The sequence below is a fragment of the Mobula hypostoma genome, chromosome 12 (assembly GCF_963921235.1).
Source record: "Mobula hypostoma chromosome 12, sMobHyp1.1, whole genome shotgun sequence".
NCBI lineage: Eukaryota > Metazoa > Chordata > Chondrichthyes > Myliobatiformes > Myliobatidae > Mobula > Mobula hypostoma.
This window is the reverse complement of record NC_086108.1, coordinates 7,109,859-7,130,915: the sequence shown is the minus strand read 5'-3', so window position 1 is coordinate 7,130,915 and position 21,057 is coordinate 7,109,859. Positions and strand designations below refer to the sequence as shown.

Sequence of the window (21,057 nt, the reverse complement as noted above, 5' to 3'; positions counted from 1 at the left end):
ACACACTCAATGATTCAGGAACAGCTTCTTCACCTCTGCCATCAGATTTCTGAATGGACAATGACTACTCACTACTTCATTTATTTTTGCACTGCTTATTTAACTTCAACTATTTAGTACATATAGTTACTGTAATTCACTTTTTTCTATTATGTACTGCTGCTGCAAAGTTAACAAATTTTCACAGCATACGACAGTGATATGAAACCGGATTCTGATTCTTCTTTCAGGAAGCCGATCTAAGTTCCTGGGCTCAGCATCTCGGAGGGTCTATCCTGAGTCCAACACATCAATGCAATCACAAAGACACACCAGCGGCCTGCTTTGTTAGGAGTTCCAGCAGATCTAATACGTCGCCAAATTCTTGCAAAAACCTGGTATTCAACCTCCAATGCACAGGATTGCAAGAAGCTGGGTTACAGACTCAGCCAACCGCATCACAAGCACAATCCACCTCACCACTGAGGACATCTGCAGAATATGGTGCCTCAAGAAGGCATCATCTATCGCTAAGGACCCTCACCACACAAGACATGCCCTCTTCTCGTTACTACCGTGTACAGGAGCTTCAAGGTCCTCATTCAGTGGTTCAGAAACAGCTTCTTCCCCTCCACCATCAGATTTCTCAACAGTAATGAACTCATAAATACTATCTCGTTATCCCTTTGCTTTTGCACTATGTACAGTACTTTTTATATCTTCATGTGGTAATGCTGCCGGAAAACAACAAATTCCATAAACACAAGAGAATCTGCAAATGCTGGAAATCCTAAGCAACAGACACAAAATGCTGGAGGAACTCAGCAGGCCAGGCAGCATCTATGGAAAGGAATAAACAGTCAATGTTTTGGCTGAAACCTTCATCAGAACTGGAAAGGGGCAGAAGCCAGAATAAGGTGGTGGGAAGGGGATGAGTACCAGCTGGGAGGTGGTAAGTGAGACCTCTTCAACCAATCACCTTCCAGCTTCTTACTTCACTCCCATCCCCAGCCCCCTCCTTCTTCTTCAACCTATCACCTTCCAGCTTCTTACTTCACTCCCATCCCCACCCCCTTCCTCTTCAACCTATCACCTTCCAGCTTCTTACTTCACTCTCCCATCCCCACCCCCTCCTTCCTCCTCACCTATCACCTGCCAGCTTGTACTCCTTCCCCACACCCACCCACTTCCTTTTCAGTCCTGACCCAAAACATTAACTGTTTACTCTTCTTCACGGATGCTGCCTTGCCTGCCCAGTTCTTCCAGCATTTTGTGTGTGTTGCTCTGGATTTCAAGCATCTACAAAATCTCTTGTGTTCAAACCTTCGTTGACACAACTCCACGTGCTTATTTAAGCAATTAAAAGATCAATGAACAACTTGGGAAAAAAGGAGAGTTGCAGCATGCCATACAAACCTGGCTGTTGGTGCCTCTGCTTGTTCCAGCGTCAGCCATCGGGTACGTATTGAAGGGTCTCCCAGATGGATGCAGGCCCTTTCGCGTTCCATCAGCATCTGGAACATTCGGAGAGCGGATATTTGGACCAGAGAGAGGTCGCTTGTCCTTTGGGGACTGTGGGCTGATCTCGCCAGTGTATGTGGACGTTGGCCTCTTGTCTGCGGCTTCAATCTTCTCTCGCCGTGCTGAGCGCTCCTGTGAACTGGCGGGCTCATTGAAACCAACGTGGTTTCCTTCCTGGTCGCCCGGGTGGTGGTCTCTCCTGCTGTCCACTTTATGGTGTGACTTGCCCCTGTTGTCAGGGTGCCTGTGGTAATCGGGGCGGAGCTCCCTGTCACGGTGGTTGGGCCTGCTCGGCTCCTGACCCCTGGGCTGCTGCGGGTGACCACGACCGCTGTCCCGCTCAGCATTTCGGTTCCTGTGCCTGTCGTCCCTACCCTGGTCCCGCTCATCCCTGGACCCTGGCTTACTCCCCTCAGTCCTCGCCTTGTTATCGTGGTATCTCTCCAACTCAGATGAGTAGACACCCTTAGTGTGGCTATTGTGCACTCCGTTCTTGTGCACGCCATCCTGCGACTGGTCCCGATGGGGCAGTGAAGGTGGGCTCCCTCTCCGCAGGGAATTGGAACGAGTAACAGAAACATTCTCAAATTCATCCAGAAGCCAGTTCAGTGAGCCGTCGATTCCAACTTTGCTTCCCCTTACAATGGCCTGAAGTGAAGAAAAGAAAGAAAATATATATTTTAATTCACAGAAATACTTTTTGAGGAATTAATTGCCAAACAAAGCTGAAAGAGAGTTCTTTTCCCCAAGCAGGAAGGCTGATTAACACCACCACCCACGAACACACCCCTCCACACCCCCAATCACCGGTATTTATAATTTCCTGTCAGTCACGTTATGCACAGACACTCCTGTGTCTAGCGTCACTTTATGCACATACAACGTATATCTTTATCATCATTCTGCGCCATGTCGTATGATGTGGGCGATCATGGTCTTTCCATGACCATGATTGTTTCTGACAAGCTTTCCTACAGAAGTGGTTTGCCATTGCCTTCACTGCCACTGGACAGTGCCTTTACAAAGACGGGTGACCCCAGCCATTATCAATACTCTTCAGAGGTTGTCTGCCTGGCATCAGTGATCGCATAACCAGGAATTGTGATGCACACCACCTGCTCTGGTGGAGTGGGGGCTAAACAAGTGCTACACTTTACCCAAGGGTGCTCTGCAGGCTAGAGGAGGGAAGGAGCACCTTGTACCTCCTTTGGTAGAGGCATATCTCTACCCAACCACCCTTTTATGTATTATTTATGTATAGCTTTCCATAAATTCTATTGTATTTACTTTACTGTAAATGCCTGCAAGATGAATCTCCAGATAGCATACAGTATTCGACTCAGTGGCCACTTCATTAGGTATACCTGTGCACCTGCTCGTTGATGCAAATATCTAATCAGTCAATCATGTGGCAGCAACTCGATGCATAAAAGCATGCAGACATGGTCAAGAGGTTCAGTTGTTGCTCAGACCAAACATCAGAATGGGGAAGAAATGTGGTCTAAGTGACTTTGAATGTGGAATGACTGCTGGTGCCAGATAGGGTGGTTTGAGTATCTCAGAAGCTGCTGATGCCCAGCCTCTATGCCCCCATTGTGAGAGGTGGAAACAGATGAGGCCAGGCAGCAGGGATCTGGTGCAGTCCCCTGTACAGTGGATGCAATGAATTACAGAAGTGTTGAACTCTAACCATACTTGAGCCTATGGGAGCCAAGAACCCAAGTAAGCAAGGCTTACAGAGCTTGGTGTGTAAAAAAAGGGAAAAAAAAACATCCAGTGAACAGCAGTTCTATTGGTGAAAATGCCTTGTTACTGAGAGAGGTCAGATTTGAAAGGCCAGACTGGTTCAAGCTGACAGGAAGGTAGCAGTAGCTCAAATAACCACGTGTTACAATAGTGGAATATAGAAGAACATGTCTGAAAGTACAACACTTCAGATCTTGAAGTAGATGGGCTACAGCAGAAGAACACATTGAGTTCCACCCCTGGATCTAATAAAGTGGTCAGCAAGTGTACACTATGGTTTCAGATGTTTTGGCCTTCACAGAGTCATGATCTCAACATCATCAAGGCTGTCTGGGATTACCTGGAGAGACAGAAACAAGCAAGACAGTGAAAGTCTGCAGAAGAACTGTGGCAAATTCTCCAAGCTTGGAACAACCTACCATCCGATTTTCTTATAAACTGCCCAACAGTGTACCTAAGAGAACTGATGCAGTTTTAAAGGCAAAGGATGGTCACACCAAAACACTGAATTGATTTAGATTTTTACTATTTACTGCCATTTATAGTTTTTTTTTACTATTTACTGCCATTTATAGTTTTTTTTACTATTTACTGCCATTTATAGTTTTTTTTACTGTTTACTGCCATTTATAGTTTTTTTATATTTAAAAACTTTTCAATTCAATGCACTAGACAACAAAGTTTTTCCTTCCTGGATACCTTTGGGTGTATCTCATAGATCTTGGGCTGCTAATCATGAAAATCACCATGAAATTCCTCAATCACATGCTGTTTTTCTGAAATTGCCTATATTTGTTATTTGAATTGATAATTCAAGTCAGAATAATTGATGCCAAGATTAAGGAAGGCATTTTTGTTGGGCTACAAATCAAACGGCATCAATGACAGGCAATTATAAGAACTTCTAGTGGACCCGGATAAAATCACACGGAAGGCATTCAAGGCTGTTGGTGAAAAATTTCTTGGCAATTACTTCAAGCATACAGAACCATGAAGTGCAACATGTCACTAAAGATTCATTTTCTGTGTTCCCATTTAGACTTCTTCCCTGCAAATCTTGGCACTGTCAGTGACGAGAATGGTGAAAGATTTCACCAGGACATTGTGGTCATGGAGAAACGGTCTCAGGGCAACTGGAATCCATCAATGCTGGCTGATAATTGTTGGACACTTAAGTGAGAAGCCTCAGACACTGAGTACAAATGAAAATCATCAACAAAACATTTTTAGCTGAGACATTGCAAAGCGTTATCTCCGTTATGCAATTAAATGCATTATATTCAATAAAAGTTAATTTCTTATTTCTCCAAATTCCTATGTGATAGACGTAGTCTGATATATTTGTGCTCAGCTTCAAGCGGTCTATCATAAACAGAAAATTCTGAAGAAGCAATACTTTTGAAGAAATTTGTCAACCAGTGCTATTTTTGAAAGCACCTTTACAGAATTTTTTCCATGCATCTCAGACTTTTTGCCCAGTGCTGTGGATACATATTTTGATAATAAATTTTACTCTGAACTTCTTCATGGTCAACACAGACTAGCTAGACCAAGGCGGTTGTTTGTGCCATATGAATTAAATACCAACAGCGCCAACGCTTTCCTCAAGATTTAAAATTTCAAAGGACGATAGGACTATACAGTTTAAATGGCACGGACTAAATGGGCTGAAGGGCCTGTTCGTGTGCTGTACTTTCCTGTGACTCTAAAGCGAAAACAGCTGTGCCATAGCCTGTCTGCAGAATATCAACGAATACTGCCGCCAGATCGTGGTCCTGCTGCTCCTCAAGGGATCTCTGCTCAATGCTAAATGCAATCAAACTTCCTTCCAAGTTTTATCTCTCCCCCAGATCTTAGGTCTCCAGTCTGCAAAGGAATGTGATTGGAGTGCTGGCTGGACGAAAGATAAATAGCATGCTCTGTTCAAACATTGATACCCCAGGGTCTATTCAAACAAGTCAGGCTAAGATGTTGACACAGAGCTCACAGTAATATATTCTGTGGGGTAGACCGGGTGAATTGGGTGAGACACAGTGCCACTAGAGATCAATGTAACCCCTATTGTAACTATGTTCTTTTTCTGGTCAGAATACTAGGACACTTGAGTCCCATTCATTGTGCAATGTTATGACAAGCATTCTTACTGTCAGAGCAGTGACATTTATTCAACTTGAGAACTAGGAGTCTAGACTGACCACCTTCATATGTAAATCCACACGAGGTTAAAGAGGGAATTTAAATTCAGCTAATTAAATAAATTTTGAAAAGAAAAAGCTAGCAGGTGATTCATTTTTGCAGGGCCCAATTACCAATGCCTTTTGGGGCAGGCTTGCATGGTTATCTGGTTTGGGCCTACTTGCAAATTGCCACACGTTACAGAAGGAACATCACCTCTGATAATTTGCAGGGTCCAGGAGAGAAACAGAATCAGGTTTATTATCACTGACGTGTAGTAAAATTTGCTGCTTTGCAGCAGAACAGTGTCATACACAGATCTTTTGGATTTTGTATAAGGGTATAGGCAGAAGGTCAGAGGTAGGTTTTTACATGGAGGTGTGCGTGCATGCACAGCTGGTAGAAGCAGATACATCGGGGACATTCAAGAGAATCTTAGAGAGCCACATGGATGACAGAAAAATGGAGGGCTCGTTAAGATTGATCTTGGAGTAGGTTAAAAGGTCAGCACAATATTGCAGACTAAAGGGACTGCTTCTACTCTAGGTTTTAAGGAAAGCGTAGGACATACAGCAGTTCAGCCCAGTGCATGCCCTTCAGTCCAATATTGTGCTGACCTTTTAAACTACTGTTCACCCAACAATTCGACATACCAAAGGTCACTAACAAGAAACAAAAAGTGTTGGCCACAGCAAGAGGGGAGACCAACAAAACAGTTGCTGTTAAAATCTGCTGCATCACTTTTATTTTGAGTCAGAGAAACCCAGAATAAAAGCGATGTCACAGACTGCAACATCATAACAGCGACTGTTTTGTTGGTCTCCTCTCTCACTGTGGCGAACACCACTGTGGGGGGGGGGGGTTGGGAGAGGCAAGTTGAATTGCTGCATAAACAATAGTGTTTGTTGGGCTGCAGATCTCTTTTTGGGGGCTTTGCTATTGGTTGCTTGGTGGGTGGTGTGGGGGGGTGGGGGGAGGCTAATGCTTCCTGCAAGTGAGGGGGGGGGGTGTGTGAGAGGGGGGCTTTGGAGTTCTAATATTTTTCTGTCATTCATTCTTTGGGAGAGTGAGAGGGTGCTTTGGGGTTACAATGTTTTGCTGTCTTTCATGCTTTGGGGTCCTCTTCTGTTTCGTAGATATTGGTGGCGAGTAAGAATTTCAGATTGTACACATTCTCTGATATTAAATGGGACCATTGAAATACTGTCGGCTGTAGAACTCCAGCCCCCAGTAGGAGAAATAAACGTACTGGGTACCCTTAATTTCACAAGCTATCGATAAGGCACATTCACCAACAGAATACAGACAACTTTGAATTCTATTAATTGAAGTTTGTCAAAGCTTTAGATGTCATGCTAAATTTACGCAAACTCCTAAAGAAGGGGGTGCTATTGTGCTTTCGTCATAATTGCACATATGTGTAGGGCCCAGGACAGGTCCTCTGAAATACACCGAGGAATTTAAAGTTCCTGGCTCTGATCTTCTGATGAGAACTGGCTCATGGACCTCTGGTTTCCTCCTCCTGAAGTCAACAATCAGCTCCTTTGTCTTACCAATATTGAGTAACAGGTTGCTATGGCACCACTCAGCCAGATTTTCAATCTCCCTCCTATATGCTGATTCATCACCAGAAGAAGAGTCTCAAGGACTCTTCATCTCATGTTCCTGATCCTTATTATTTATTACTATTTCTTTCTTTTTGTATTTGTAGTCTGTTGTCTTTTGCACACTGGTTGAATGCCCAAGTTGGTGTGGTCTTTAATTGATTCTGTTTTGGTTATTATTCTATCAAGTATAGGCCTGTGCAAAGGTCTTATGCATTATATATATACACACACACACACACACACACACACACACACACACACACACACATATATCTAGAGGTAGGGTGCTGTTAGAAACCACTATTTTTTTAAATAATACTTTTTAAAAGATTTAAGGGGGAGGGTCGATGCTTTGCTGCTGCTTGTGTGTGTGGGGGAGGGTGAGTGGGGTTTTGGGGTTCTAACATTTTTACTGTCATTCATTCTTTAAATACCCTTCTGTGGATGTCTACAAAGAGCAAGAATTGCAGGTTGTAGATTGTATACATTCTCTGATGTTAAATAGAACCATTGAAGATTTGTATTTTTAAACAAAATCATGTAAAACAGAGGCATAACAGTTAAACTAAAGTTTATTTAACTTTTCTCGTTTTTCATTAACTACGTGATGTAACTGTTTTAATTATGTAGACTATTAATTCATCACTATCCAAGGAATTTTTTTCTATAAAAGTGATAGATTTTTCAAGAGTGCCATTTTTTTATTTCTTCTTTATTCCTTTCCCTTAAGTATCTTACTCTTTTAACATAATTTTTCAGACCTTTATTTGGTTTGCTTAGTATTTGTATGCTTGTTTGTACTCTAAAATAAACTGAAATCTTGGAATTAACACTGCTTGCCATTCTGGACTCCTGGAAGAACCCAAAGGATCAGAAATTAAACAGATCCAACAATTTGGCCCTGTACACGTAAAACCTAAAATAACAGTAACATATAGTAAAAGCAGGAATGATATGATAAATACACAGCCTATATAAAGTAGAAATACTTCTCTACAACGATTGCCTGCACAGATCTCTGTAGCAAAAATCTCGGCAGAAAATCTCACGCAAGCGCTGTTGGCATAAACGTGCTTTCCAGTAACCTTTAAACTATGAAGCTGCCAAATCTACCAAGTAATACGTAAAAATACCCAGCCTATATAAAGTAGAAATAATGTATGTACAATGTAGTATCACTTACCAGAATCGGGACAGCACCGAGCACACTGATGATGATGTGTTAGACTGAGTCGTCGCAGGTTGGGGTAGCGCAGTGGCCCCCACCCTCCGGGCCGCCGACCCGATACATTGCCACGAAGAATGCAGTAGCAGCTGGGAGGCACGCAGCACATCTTTAAGAAAAAAACCGAAATAAACACGCTAATTAATTAGGTGCCGCCCGGCACGTAAATGTCGGCGCAGATCAGAGGTGATTGCCGATTAAATCACCTCTGATCTGGGCCGACAATTACATGCTAGGCGGCACATAATTAATTAGCGTGTTTATTTCGGCTTTTTTCTTAAAGATGTGCTGTGTGCCTCTCAGCTACCGCTGCATTCTCCGCGAATCGGTACAGTATCTGTCTGGGGCCCGGGGGTTGGGGTGGTGGAACACGGGGGTGTCATCTCATCGTTGATCAGGGCAGGCAGCTCATCTTCTCCTATGACTGCCCACCTCGATGTTGAAGGTCGAGGTTCATCGTCTGCTGTGGAAGGCTTGCTTGACTGCTGAGCCTTGTGCATTTTTCTATCACACAGTTCTTTGTAAGCACTCAAACCATCCTGCAAATATCCCCTAAACCTACGTACCCTTTCAAAATTAAAGTCGTACTTTATCATTGCAGTGAAAATCTCACGCAGTTGCTTCACTTTCGTTACTGCATTCGGTTTCGATCGTTATCCTTTCCTCTTCCAATTGCATCAGCTCTTCATCTATCAGATCTTGGTCATGAGATGCCAAAACCCCTTCAACATCATCTTCGTCAGCTTCCACAAGCCAAACTCACTTTGTCCTTGCTTCGTTCACCACGATCGAAACACTTAATTATGTCTAGTTTTACGCTAAGTGTAACACCCTTACTCTTTCAGGCTTTTCCGACACCTTAGATCACATCTTGCTAACGGCTGCTCAATGCAACGTGTTTAAGCAATGCCGTTCTGAATCCGGGGGAGAGCGGCTGCTTACATCTCCTTACATCGCGCGCTACCTTTCTTCATAACAGTAAAAACACCTTCTGAAAGCGAAAACAGGGTGCTAATGTAGGTCTTTCGTAACAGTGAGGTTTCGTAAAGTGAACGTTCGGAAAGCGGGGGACACCTGTAATTGGTCTGGCAGCCATGGCAAGACATGCACCAAATTCCATTGAATTGAATTGACTATTTCTTACATCCTTCACATACATAAGGAGTAAAAATCTTTACGTTATGTATCTGTCTGAATGTGCAAATTATAGTAATTTGCAATAAATAGTATGTACAGTAAGATATACAGAACAGTCAATACAGCATAGAAATACAATTGTGTCAGCATGAATTAATCAGTCTGATGGCCTGGTGGAAGAAGCTGTCCCAAAGACTGTTGGTCCTGGCTTTAATGCTGCGGTACCCTTTCCCGGATGGTGGCAGCTGCAACAGTTTGTGGTTGGGGTGACTCGGGTCCCCAATAATCCTTTAGACCCCTTGTACGCAGCTGTCTTTGTAAATGTCCTGAATAGAGGGAAGTTCACATCTACAGATGCGCTGGGCTGTCCGCACCACTGTCTGCAGAGTCCTGCAATTGAGGGAAGTACAGTTCCCATACCAGGCAATGATGCAGCCAGTCAGGATGCTCTCAATTATGTGCCTGTAGAAAGTCCTTAGGATCAGGTCAAACTTCTTCAACCGTCTGAGGTGAAAGAGGTGCTGTTGTGCTTTTTTCACCACACCCGGTATGTACATACCAAGTGAGATCCTTGGTGAAGTGTATACCGAGGAACTTAAAGCTGTTCATCCTCTCAACCCCAGATCCATTATTGTCAATAGGGGTGAGCCTGTCTCCATTCCTCCTGTAGTCCACAAACAGCTCCTTTATTTCTGCGACATTGAGGGAGAGGTTGTTTTCTTGACATCAGTATGTCTGGGTAACTAAAAGACCCCAATCAGTTAAGTTAGACAACCTCTCCTCCTCCACTCTCACCCTGAACACTGGCGTGCCTCAAGGCTGTGTGCTGAGCCCTCTTCTGTACTCCCTTTTCACCTATGACTGCGTTCCTGTACCTGGTTCTAACTCCATAATCAACTTTGCAGACGACACCACGGTGGTCGGCCTGATCAGAGGGGATGATGAGACAGACTACAGGGACGAGGTCCAGCACCTGGCTGCGTGGTGTGCTGACAACAACCTGGCCCTTAAGACCAAGGAGATCATTGTGGACTTAAGGCATGCTAGGAAGCACACTCACACCTCGTCCCTGAACTCCTCCATCCTGATCAAAAAGGCACAACAGCGCCTTTATTTCCTGTGGAGCATCAAGAAAGCTCACCTCTGTCCCAGGATACTAATGGACTTTAACCGCTGTACCGTTGAGAGCATACTCACCAACTGCATCTCAGTGTGGTATGGCAATTGTCCCATATTGGACCACAAAGCTTCCGCTCCCAAACCAGCAAGCACAGGAAGAGCTTCTTCCCTGAGGCTGTGACCCTGTGACCCTGAACCTCACATCACAGCACTAAGCAGTATTGCACCCAGTTTGTACTGTCTCAGTACTTACATATTTGTGTGCTGTAGCACTTACTTTTTATTTGCAGTTATTTTGTAAATAACACTATTCTTTGTATTTCTGGTTAAATGCTAACTGCATTTCATTGGCTTTGTATCTGCACTCGGCACAATAACAATAAAGTTGAATGTAATCTAATCTAATCTAATGACTTCTTCTCTGTAGGCTGCCTCATTACTATTTGAGATAAAGCCATCAATTTAGTATCATCTGCAAATTTAATTAGCAGATTTGAGCTATAGGTGACGACACAGTCATGGGTATACAGTGAGTAAAGGGGAGGGCTTACTACACATCCCTGGGGGGCCCCTGTGTTGAGGGTTCATAAAGTACATTTATTATCAATGTATAAATTATACAACATTGAGGAAAAAAGCCAGACTAACACCCAAAGCGCAGAGAAAGAGGAAAATCACAATTAGGCAAATAGGAGCGAGGAACAGCGTTCCGAACCGAATCGAGTCATTGGATCCAAATTCCCAGAGCAGCCAGAGTAGGCCCAAAGCCTCGGTCTCAGGTAATTACAGCGGGGAAAAAAAAATCACGGTGAAGCTTGCAGACACAAAGCACAGCAGCCAGGGCAGTCTCACAGCCTCAATGACGTGGAGAAAGGAAAAACATTGCAGGAGAGTGAGCGAAATCTGCCCAAACCTTGCTTCCAATTCTGCCACCCTGCCTTTCTGTGCTGGCGTTTAAACTGTTCAAACACCGGACCCAATAAAAACTAAGAGAGTGAAAACCCACCAGACTGGTGATGGAGAGTAGGAAAGGAAATAGGTTTGTCATCAACCACCATACCCAGAAAAAAAATTGACAAGTGGTCACATCCTAAAAAAGGAAGCTTAAAGACTTGGGCTGAACTCCAACGAATTAAGAATATATACAAATTGCTACCATATGATGGCATTCAAATTTTAGCTACTACGAAAACTTACTGTACATTCCCAAGTCAAACAATGTAGAAGAACCAGGAAGTTCGTTGCCTGCTGAGCGCTAAATCTGTGAGATTTAAGTCTGGCGACCTAGGTCTGTACCAGAAAAGCGGGTATGACTTGTGGAGGGCTATTTCAAGAGCTAAGAAACAACTCTGAGCAATGTTGGAGGCAACAATGGATGTACGTCAAGTCTGGCAGGGTTTGCAGGTCATTTCTTCCTACAAAGCAAAACCCAACATGGTGAATGCCTCACTACCAGATGGACTCAACGCCTTTCATGCCCATTGTGAAAGGAAGAATAAAACTAAAGCTGTGAGGATCCTGCAGCACCCAGTGACCCTTGTCTCAGAGGGCGAAGTCAGGCTGTCTTCAAGGAGGGTGAACCCTTGGAAGGTGGAAGACACCGATGGGGCACTCAGTAAGGCCCCATCTCTGAAAATCTGTGCCAACTAACTGGCAGGGGTAATCGATGACATTTTCAATCTCTCACTGCTACAGTTGGAAGTTCCCACCTGCTTCAAAAGGGCAACAATTATACCAATGCCCAAGAAGAGACTGCCTTAATGACTATCATTAATGAAGAGAGGGATTTATTACAAAGGACCAATAAAAATAACTCACATGCAAGCAGAGCTACCAAGCTTGGAGCACAAAAAATTGAACCATGGAACGAAAAGGACTGCTGCTAGAGTTAAGGCTGCTGCCACAAGAAAGTGTTTGCTTGATGTGTTAGAGGAACAGACGCTTCTGAAAAACGTGAAGAATTGAACATTGGAAGGGATTGCTGCTGGAGTTAAGGCTGATTCCACAAATAAGTGTCTGCATGATCCATTACAAAAACTGAAGGATGCAGACAAAAGCCAAGTTGCAAAACAATTTAATTGGAAAACAAAACCGCAGAGCTGAAATGGAGACTGAGTATCAGCAACAGCTGCTGGAACAAGGACAGCAACCCCAGGAGAAGATCTTCTATCTGCTTAGCCAATTGCCTCAAAACTCCAACGTTAGAATAGGTTCCTTTCATGATCAAGAAGCCCAAAAACTGAACCTCCTTCAGTACACATGATTGATAGTAGTCTAATACTGTCAGGTTCAATTCAAGTTTAATTGTCATTCAGCTATACATGAATGAGCATGAATACAGCCAAATGAAAGTGTTACTATGGGGTCAAGGTGCAAAACAGTTCCAACAGTCACATGCAGCACATAAGACAGCAAGCACAAATAGTATCACAATAACACAATAGAGTCAAAAACCCACGCCATCACTGTACAGTCGACCACAATAGAGCCCGTCTCCTCCAGCCTGAACCCACCTCCCCAGAGGCGACGCCGCAGCTTGAGGCCCAGTCTGCACAGACCTGACCACAAGCCCGTATCAAATCAGCGTTACGATCCCCTGTTGGCTTCAGTCTAGGGGTGTCGGGGAAGCAACACAAAAATGAGCCCACCCTTTGTGTTGTGTGTTGCTTGTGATGGAAAGAGGACAAGGCAGACAGGCTGCATATTTACAGCATCCACACATATTTAGAGAGGTGATCCTGGGCAAGCAAATCCAAAATCCACAATATGAAATCACATGCCAGAGCATGAAGACTGCAAGTTTGTTAGTAGTCAGACTCCCAGGCCCATCCAAAACTACAGTGGACTACAAGGTACCCCCAACCCCCCAGTGGGGCGCACTAGCCCCAAAGCCTTCCTCATCCCCAGGCAATACCATGGCTTGAGGTCCTCACATATATAACAAGCCCATATAGAACATCAATAAAAATACCACACAAATATACATGTATATAGTCCAGACCCTGAGGGTATTGAAATCTTCAATTGACCACAAAAGAGCTTGTCTTCAGCTAAGCAATTACTGTGGGGATAGTCCCAACTGCGACACCTCTCTCCCAGCGGCTGTAAAACAGGTGACCACACAGCTTGGGGCAGACTCCTTTGAGTGCCACCAAAATCTGCAGTCGACCACAAAAGAGCTAGTCTTCACCCGAACACACACAGTGGGGGTAGCCCTGACTCCAGCCTGGATGCTGTGCCATGCCACCCCAGTGCAACGCACTGGCTTAGACATTTCTCTCCCGTTGGCTGTAAAGCAGGTGACTTGAGGCCTAATTCTTGTTACGGCTGAGTCCACGCAGCTCCCCTGCCATCCGCCCCTGCTCTCAGCCAATAAATCAGCATATCGAACTTGTGGCACACCAGATTTAAAATGTCCAAAAGGGCCTTGCAATTACAAGAAAAACAACCATGGTGACCACTCACAATTAAACTGTACGCCTCCATCGACTAAGGTAGCGGCACGTTGTGCAGCTTCTTCAATTTCTCTGCCAGTGAGCAACTCACTGATGATGTAGTCCCACACTACTTTAAGTTCTTAATGTAGAGCAGGATCTTGCAATCATTAAAGACAGGTTTAAATAGGACAGTAGCTCCTCTTTTTTTTTTAAAAACCCCATTCTCCACATGACTATGTTCCTCACGAGCCAAAAAGCAGGAGGAAGACACCCAGAAATAAGAAAGCAAGTTCCGGATGTTCTGGCAAAGGTCAGTGTGCCAACAAGCAACGTAAGTGAAGAATAAATTGGATTATGGAGAGCACTGTAGTGCATCACCAAGCGGTGTCACAATTGTCTTAATAGGACTCAAGATATGTTCAATGAACAGGAAGGAGATGGATCTTTTAAACTGGATGATCCCACTGTAACAGAATCTCACTCTCTGAGCCGCTCAGTGTCAGTTCGACTGATAAGGTTCTGACTGACATCACTGATCTTGGGCAAAGGAAGTTGAAGATTTGGTTTACCATCCAAAATGCTTGAAAACTTCTACAGATGTATCGTGGAGAACAATCTGACTAGCTGCATCACCGTCTGGTATGGGGGAAGGTGGGGGACAGGGTCAAAGAAAACTGCAGAGCATGTTAAAATTAATCAGATCCATCATGGGTACCAGCCACTGTAGTATCCAGGACATCTTCAAGGAGCGATGCCTCAGAAAGGCGGCGTCCATCATTAATGACCCTCCTCATCACCCAGGACATGCCCTCTTCTCACTGCTACCATCAGGGAGGAGGTACAGAAGCCTGAAGGCACACATCAATGATTCAGGAACAGCTTCTTCCCCTTCTGTCATCCAATTTCTAAATGGACATTGAACCTATGAACACAACCTTACCATTTTTTGCACTATTTTAATTTAACTATTTAATATACAAATGTACTTACTATAATTCAGCCTTTTGTTCATTTATCATGTATTGCATTGCTGCTACAAAGTTAACAAATTTCACGACATATGCTGGAGATACTAAATCTGATTCAAATTCTGAAGCTAATTAGTAAAACATTGAGAGAGGAATTAAAGGAAGATAAGCTAATATCTACACATATTCTCAATATGCTTTTGGAGTCGTTCATGATTTTGGAAATTTCTGGAGAAAAAAGGATTTCTTACAGCTGTGAGAACTCCAATCAAGAATGGCGAACTAGTACAAGAACTTGCAACTACTAACAGAAGTTGCAGCATTGAAATGTAAAGGTCACTAAAAATAACCACAATGGAAAGCCAAGGAAATGCATTTGCAGACAAAACTGCAAAAAGGGTTGCAAGAGAAGGAATATAAAGAAAATTGAAAAAATGGAATAAAGCACAATAACTGAAACTGTGTCACAGACGAACATGTGAGATACTCAAGAAATGCAAGATCAGTGCTCCAATGAAGAAAGTGGCACTGGATAGAAAATGGGGGGCGGGGGGGGTGGTTATTAAATGACAATGAATCATGGAGATATGGCACTAGTCACAGGCTGGCAGCCCCCACTGAGCTGCCTCCTCACCTGGCACAGCAGATACACATTGGAGTGAAAAGATGGTTGACAGGATTCTCTCAATGTTGGTGGAATCCAAAGTTCAGGATGTAAGCTCGACAAACAGTTGCAAGATGTATGACATGCCAGAAAACAAATCTACCTCAATGGAAAAGCTACTTCAACTAAGTACTCCTGCCCCATCTGGTACATTTTACATCTACAAGTGGACTGCATTACTTTACTGAAGTGTCAAGGATATTCAGATGTATTATTATTAGTGGGCAAATTATCAAGATGGGTGGAAGCCATCCTAGCAAGAAAAGCTACTGCCACAGACAGCCAAAACACTGATTAAGGACTATATTCCTGGATGGTGATTGCCAAGACACAGTGACTCCAACCAAGTCTTTGTCAAGAATTATGCTGACTGATGAACATTGAATGGTACTTTTTGTTGCCCACGTCATCCAGAGTCATCAGGACATGTTAAAAGACTGAATTGCATCATCAAACAATGACTAAGTATCACGAGGAAGGCATACCATAGACTACAGCTCTTCCTTCAGATGTATACAGCATCAGGGCAATCCAAAGCAAGAAAACAAAATTGAGTCCATCTGTGGTGATGGGGCGACCTACGTCACTACTGTGAGCTTCAATCTGAGAGGGGCTGATGTACACGATATGACAGATAGTTTAGTTGATTATTGTGCAAAAGTAACACAAGCTTTTCAGTCTGCTTCTCAGTAGGTTTACGCTGCTTGGCGTGGTTCATCAGGAAGACACACCTTGCTTCTTGGCGAGTGGGTTCTGGTTAAGAAACTGCATAAGGAACCCCGGGAGCTCGGTGGGAAGTTCTTTACCAAGTACCTTTAATTAACAATTCAGCAGTTAAGGTAGAAGGTAAAAGTAAGTGGATACACGCCAGCCACTACAAGCTTCTCTTATAGAATTAAAAGGCGGGACTATTTTTAATAGTAGTGTTAAATAGCACTGTTTTTACTAGTACTTTTTATAAGATTTGTACTTCTTAAACAAACTCATCTGAAACAGCAATATCACAGCTGAACTAAGTTTTATCACCTGTCCCATTTTTCATTTGCTAAATATTAGCAAAAACCATGTGATGTAATTGTTTACACTAGTTTATTCTCCAAGGAATTTCCCTTGTCTATGAATATGACAGATTTTTAGGCACCATCTTTCATTTCTTCATTATTCCTTTGTCTTAAACCTCTTAGCATGAATTCCCCTCTTAGCACTGTTTCTCAGCTCTTCATTTAGTTTGCTTAGTATTTGTATGCTCATTTGGACTCTTAAAATGAACTGAAATTTGGGAATTAAGACTGCTCGCCATTCTTGACTCCTGGAAGAACCCTATGGATCAGAAATTAAACAATGTCGAGCACTTTTACATAGTACTGTATTTGTCAATGTGGAGCAGAGAACAAGTTTATGAATTTGGCAGAGGCAAAGGAGGTTAGGAATGGTGAGGGTGGAGTGCCATGGGAGGAATGTGGGACAGGTGGGAGAGAAAGAGTGCCAGGAGCTGGGGGGCAGGGGGGTAGCCCAGGTGAAGACACACCCAGCCCTGAATCACCAGGCAAGGTCATCTGATTCCAAACAATTGTGTTATTGATCATTACAGAATGTCTTGCTGGTGCTTCCCACTCCGTCCCCTCTCCCCAACTATGAATTCCCCTCTCCCTGCTCCTTTCCCACTCTCAGTCCACAATAGAATCAAGATCAGGTGTCATGAAATCTGTTGTTTTTTTGGAGGCAGCACACTGCAATACTTTTGCACAGTGCTGTAGGTCTGCAAGAAAATGAATCCCAGAGTTGTATATGTACTTTGAACAGCTAACAATTTTGGTCTTCGTGTTACAAAAAACTTAAAGTCACAAAACAGAGATGCAGAAAGGTTTATTTGTACGGTGCTGGGGGGAGGTTTACATCTGAACAGAGACTTGGAAAGGTTGCAAAATTATGACAAGACACCAATGAGAATATCATGAAAATTTTTAAGGATTCCTAGATTCCCGCTGGCCCTTGTGGCTAGGGAATTGAGAAGCTACACGATACGCCCTGACAATCCCCCCCTTGAAATTTCTTCAGATGTACCATGGAGTGCATTCTAACTGGCTGCATCACTTTCTGGCATGGGGGTGGGGGGTGGGGATTCGCTACTGCACAGGATTGAAGTCAGATGCAGAGGATTGTAAACTTAGTCGGCCCCAGCGTGGATACAAGCCTGCATAGATTCCAAGACATTCTCAAGGGACGATGCCTCAAAAAAGTGGCATCCATTATTAAGGACCCCCACCACCCAAAACCTGCCCTCTTCTCATTGCTACCATCAGGGAGGAGGTACAGAAGCCTGAAGACGCACACTCAATGATTCAGGAACAGCTTTTTCCCCCTCCACCATCAGATTTCTGAATAGACATTGAGCCCATGAACACGAACTCACCACTTTTATTATTTTTATTTTTGCACTACTAATTTAACTATTTTATTTATATATATATATATACACACACACACACATATACACACACACATACACACACACGTACGCAATAATACATACACTGGGCTTTCAGCATCTCCTCTGCTTTTCACTGTCCTATTGTGTTGTTGCCTTTGAGGCAACAGTACAATGCAAAACATAACAACAGAAACAAAATGTGAATTACATTAGGTGTGCGCGTGCATGTGCATAAATATGTATGTGTGTGCGGAGGAGAGGCCGAAAGCCCAGGTTTGAATCACATAATAAAAATGGAACTTTCTGGAACAACTCAGTCAATATTAATCTTGTTGCCTCAATTATAAATGCTTAGCGGTCCCTTTCCGTGATACAGGAAGCCTTCCTACTTACATAGAAAAAACATGGCATTCACAATGCAATCATCAGATTGGAAGGAGGACAGCGTCGTCCCATGGGGCTTACTCATTCACTGTGAATCAACGGCTAGGGACAGCAATACAATATTTCATTCAGTGTGTAACCTGGGCAGTGAGCCAGCTTGTAGTTAAGACTGCAGGCAGACTTACACAGGCTGCAAAACAAATGTTTGGGTAAAGATGGGTTCAAGTGTGAATGGTCCATCAATATTTTTTTAAAATTAGCCTCTTGAAGGGTAAGTGGAGAACTGTAAATAGCCACAGTTGTGAAGTGAGGCAATAAGAATTGCTGCCGTGGATCTGGGCATGGTTTGGTCATGGAGCACATCTACGAGGAGCTCTGCCACAAGAAAGCAGCATCCATCATCAAGCAATAAATATCGAGGACATACGATCAGGAGTCCTTTGAAATGAGTCCATAGGTTGTGCGAGCACTTCAGTGATGGGGCAAGTGAAGTTGAGTGGAGTTATCCCCTCTGGTTCAAGAGCCTGATAGTTCCAGATCTTTAATTAGAGTGAGAACTTCATCTTTGTTAAAATTCTTCTCCAGTTTTGTTACATTGGCTTCCTTCACCAAGTAATCCCAAAAGCCATTGGCGCGATTGTAATTTGATTATAAATAAGGTGGGACAGCGGAAACCTGATTGGCTGAGGACAAATCAATCAGGAGGGACAGGTGATAGGGTATATATACCACTGGACTAGGCATGCCCAGTCATCATCCTTGATGAAGATGGTAGTTTGTCATCAAAATATCAGTTAAAATCAATATCTGCACCCGGCTGAAAGACCGAGAAGAGTTTACTCGTCATATATGCTGGGAAAACAATAGATCCTTTTTCACAAGAGGTTCTGTAGATACTGGAAATGCAGAGCAACACACACAAAATGCTGGAGCAACTTAGAGGGCCAGGCAGCATCTATGAAGAGGACATTAGATTAGATTCAACTTTATTGTCATTGTGCCGAGTACAGATACAAAGCCAATGAAATGCAGTTAGCATCTAACCAGAAATGCAAAGAATAGTGTTATTTACAAGATAACTGCAAATAAAAAGTAAGTGCTACAGCACATAAATACAAAAGTACTGAGACAGTACAATATGAGTGCAATACTGCTTAGCGCTGTGATGTGAGGTTCAGCAGGGTCACAGCCTCAGGGAAGAAGCTCTTTCTGTGTGGGAGTGGAGGCTCCTGTAGCGCCTACAGGAGGGGAGGAGAGTAAAAAGACCACGGTAAGGTGAGATGCATCCTTGATAATGCTTTTCGCCTTGCCCAGGCAGTGTTTATGGTAGATGTTCCCAATGGTGGGCAACTGGGTGCCGATACGGGACAATTGCCACACCACACTGAAATGCAGTTGGTGAGTATGCTCTCAATGGTACAGTGGTTAAAGTCCATTAGTATCCTGGGACAGAGGTGAGCTTTCTTGATGCTTCGCAGGAAATAAAGGCGCTGTTGGCTCTCACCCTACTTAATGAACATATTATGGCCTTTCCCTCCTGACAGGCTATCAGATCCTGATCTGATTCATGGCTATGGACATAATAAACATAATTTAAAATTAGCACACACAAAATGCTGGAGGAGCTCAGCAGGTCAGGCAGCATCTACAGAAAAGAGTAAAGAGCCAACACTTCAGGCCGAGACCCTTCATCACAACTGGAAAGGAAGAGGAGTCTGAATAAGACGGTGGGGAAGGGGAGAAAGTAGTACAAGGTGACAGGTGATAGGTGAAACTGGGAGGAGGAGGAGGAAGCGGGTGAAGAAAAGAGCTGTGAAGTTGATTGGTGAAAGATAAATGGCAGGAGAAGAGAGAATCTGATAGGAGAGGGCAGAAGACCATGGAAGAAATAGAAAGGGGAGGGGCACCACAAGGAGGTGCTGGTCAGGTAAGGAGATAAGGAAGATGGGAATTGGGGATGGTGTAGGGGTGGGGGCGAGCAAGCTTGAAAAATCACTGTTCATATCATCAGGTTGGAGGCTACACAGTCGGGATACAAGGTGTTGTTCCTCCAACCTGAGTGCGGCCTCATCGTGGCAGTAAAGGAGGCCATGAGCGGATTTGTCAGAATGAGAATGGAAAATAGAATTGAAATGGGTGGTCACCGGAAGATTTCTAGCATCTGCAGATTTTCTCATGTTTGTGATAATTTAAACGAAAGTTCTTTCCAATTTTTGTGCAAAATCAAACTAACTGCAGTTCAATGAACATAAAGTCAACAACCCCTAAAACCGGAGTCTTTGAGGCGTTTCTGAAGAGTCACAAAAGCTGTTAAAGCTTTGAAGAGCTGAGTCCTCATCATCATTATATGCCATGTCATATGACATGGGCAATCATAGTCGATGACCACAACTGTCCTTGGCAAATTTTTCTACAGAAGTGGTTTGCCATTGCCTTCTTCTGGACAGTGTCTCTAAAAAGTGGGTGACCCCAGCCATGATCAATATTCTTCAGAGACTGATGTCAGTGGTCGCATAGCCAGGACTTGTGGTATGCACCGCTGCTCATACAACCATCCACCACCTATTCCCATGGCTTCACGTGACCCTGATTGGGGGGTGGGGGGGGTAGCTATGCAGGTGCTATACCTTGCCTCGGGGTGACCTGCGCTGCGGGCTAGCGGAG

The 21,057-nt window shown here is 43.7% G+C and overlaps 1 protein-coding gene across 12 annotated transcripts in view; it reads right to left on the bottom strand.

The window, feature by feature from the left end:
• Positions 1 to 21,057, bottom strand: part of LOC134354592 (serine/threonine-protein kinase PAK 4-like) — a 220,052-nt gene that overhangs the window by 32,412 nt on the left and 166,583 nt on the right. For all 12 annotated transcript variants that reach the window (XM_063063570.1, XM_063063577.1, XM_063063571.1 and 9 more), the window contains one exon: positions 1,396 to 2,148. In XM_063063570.1, coding sequence (XP_062919640.1) covers positions 1,396 to 2,148 — 753 coding nt within the window. The remainder of the gene's footprint in view (positions 1 to 1,395; positions 2,149 to 21,057) is intronic.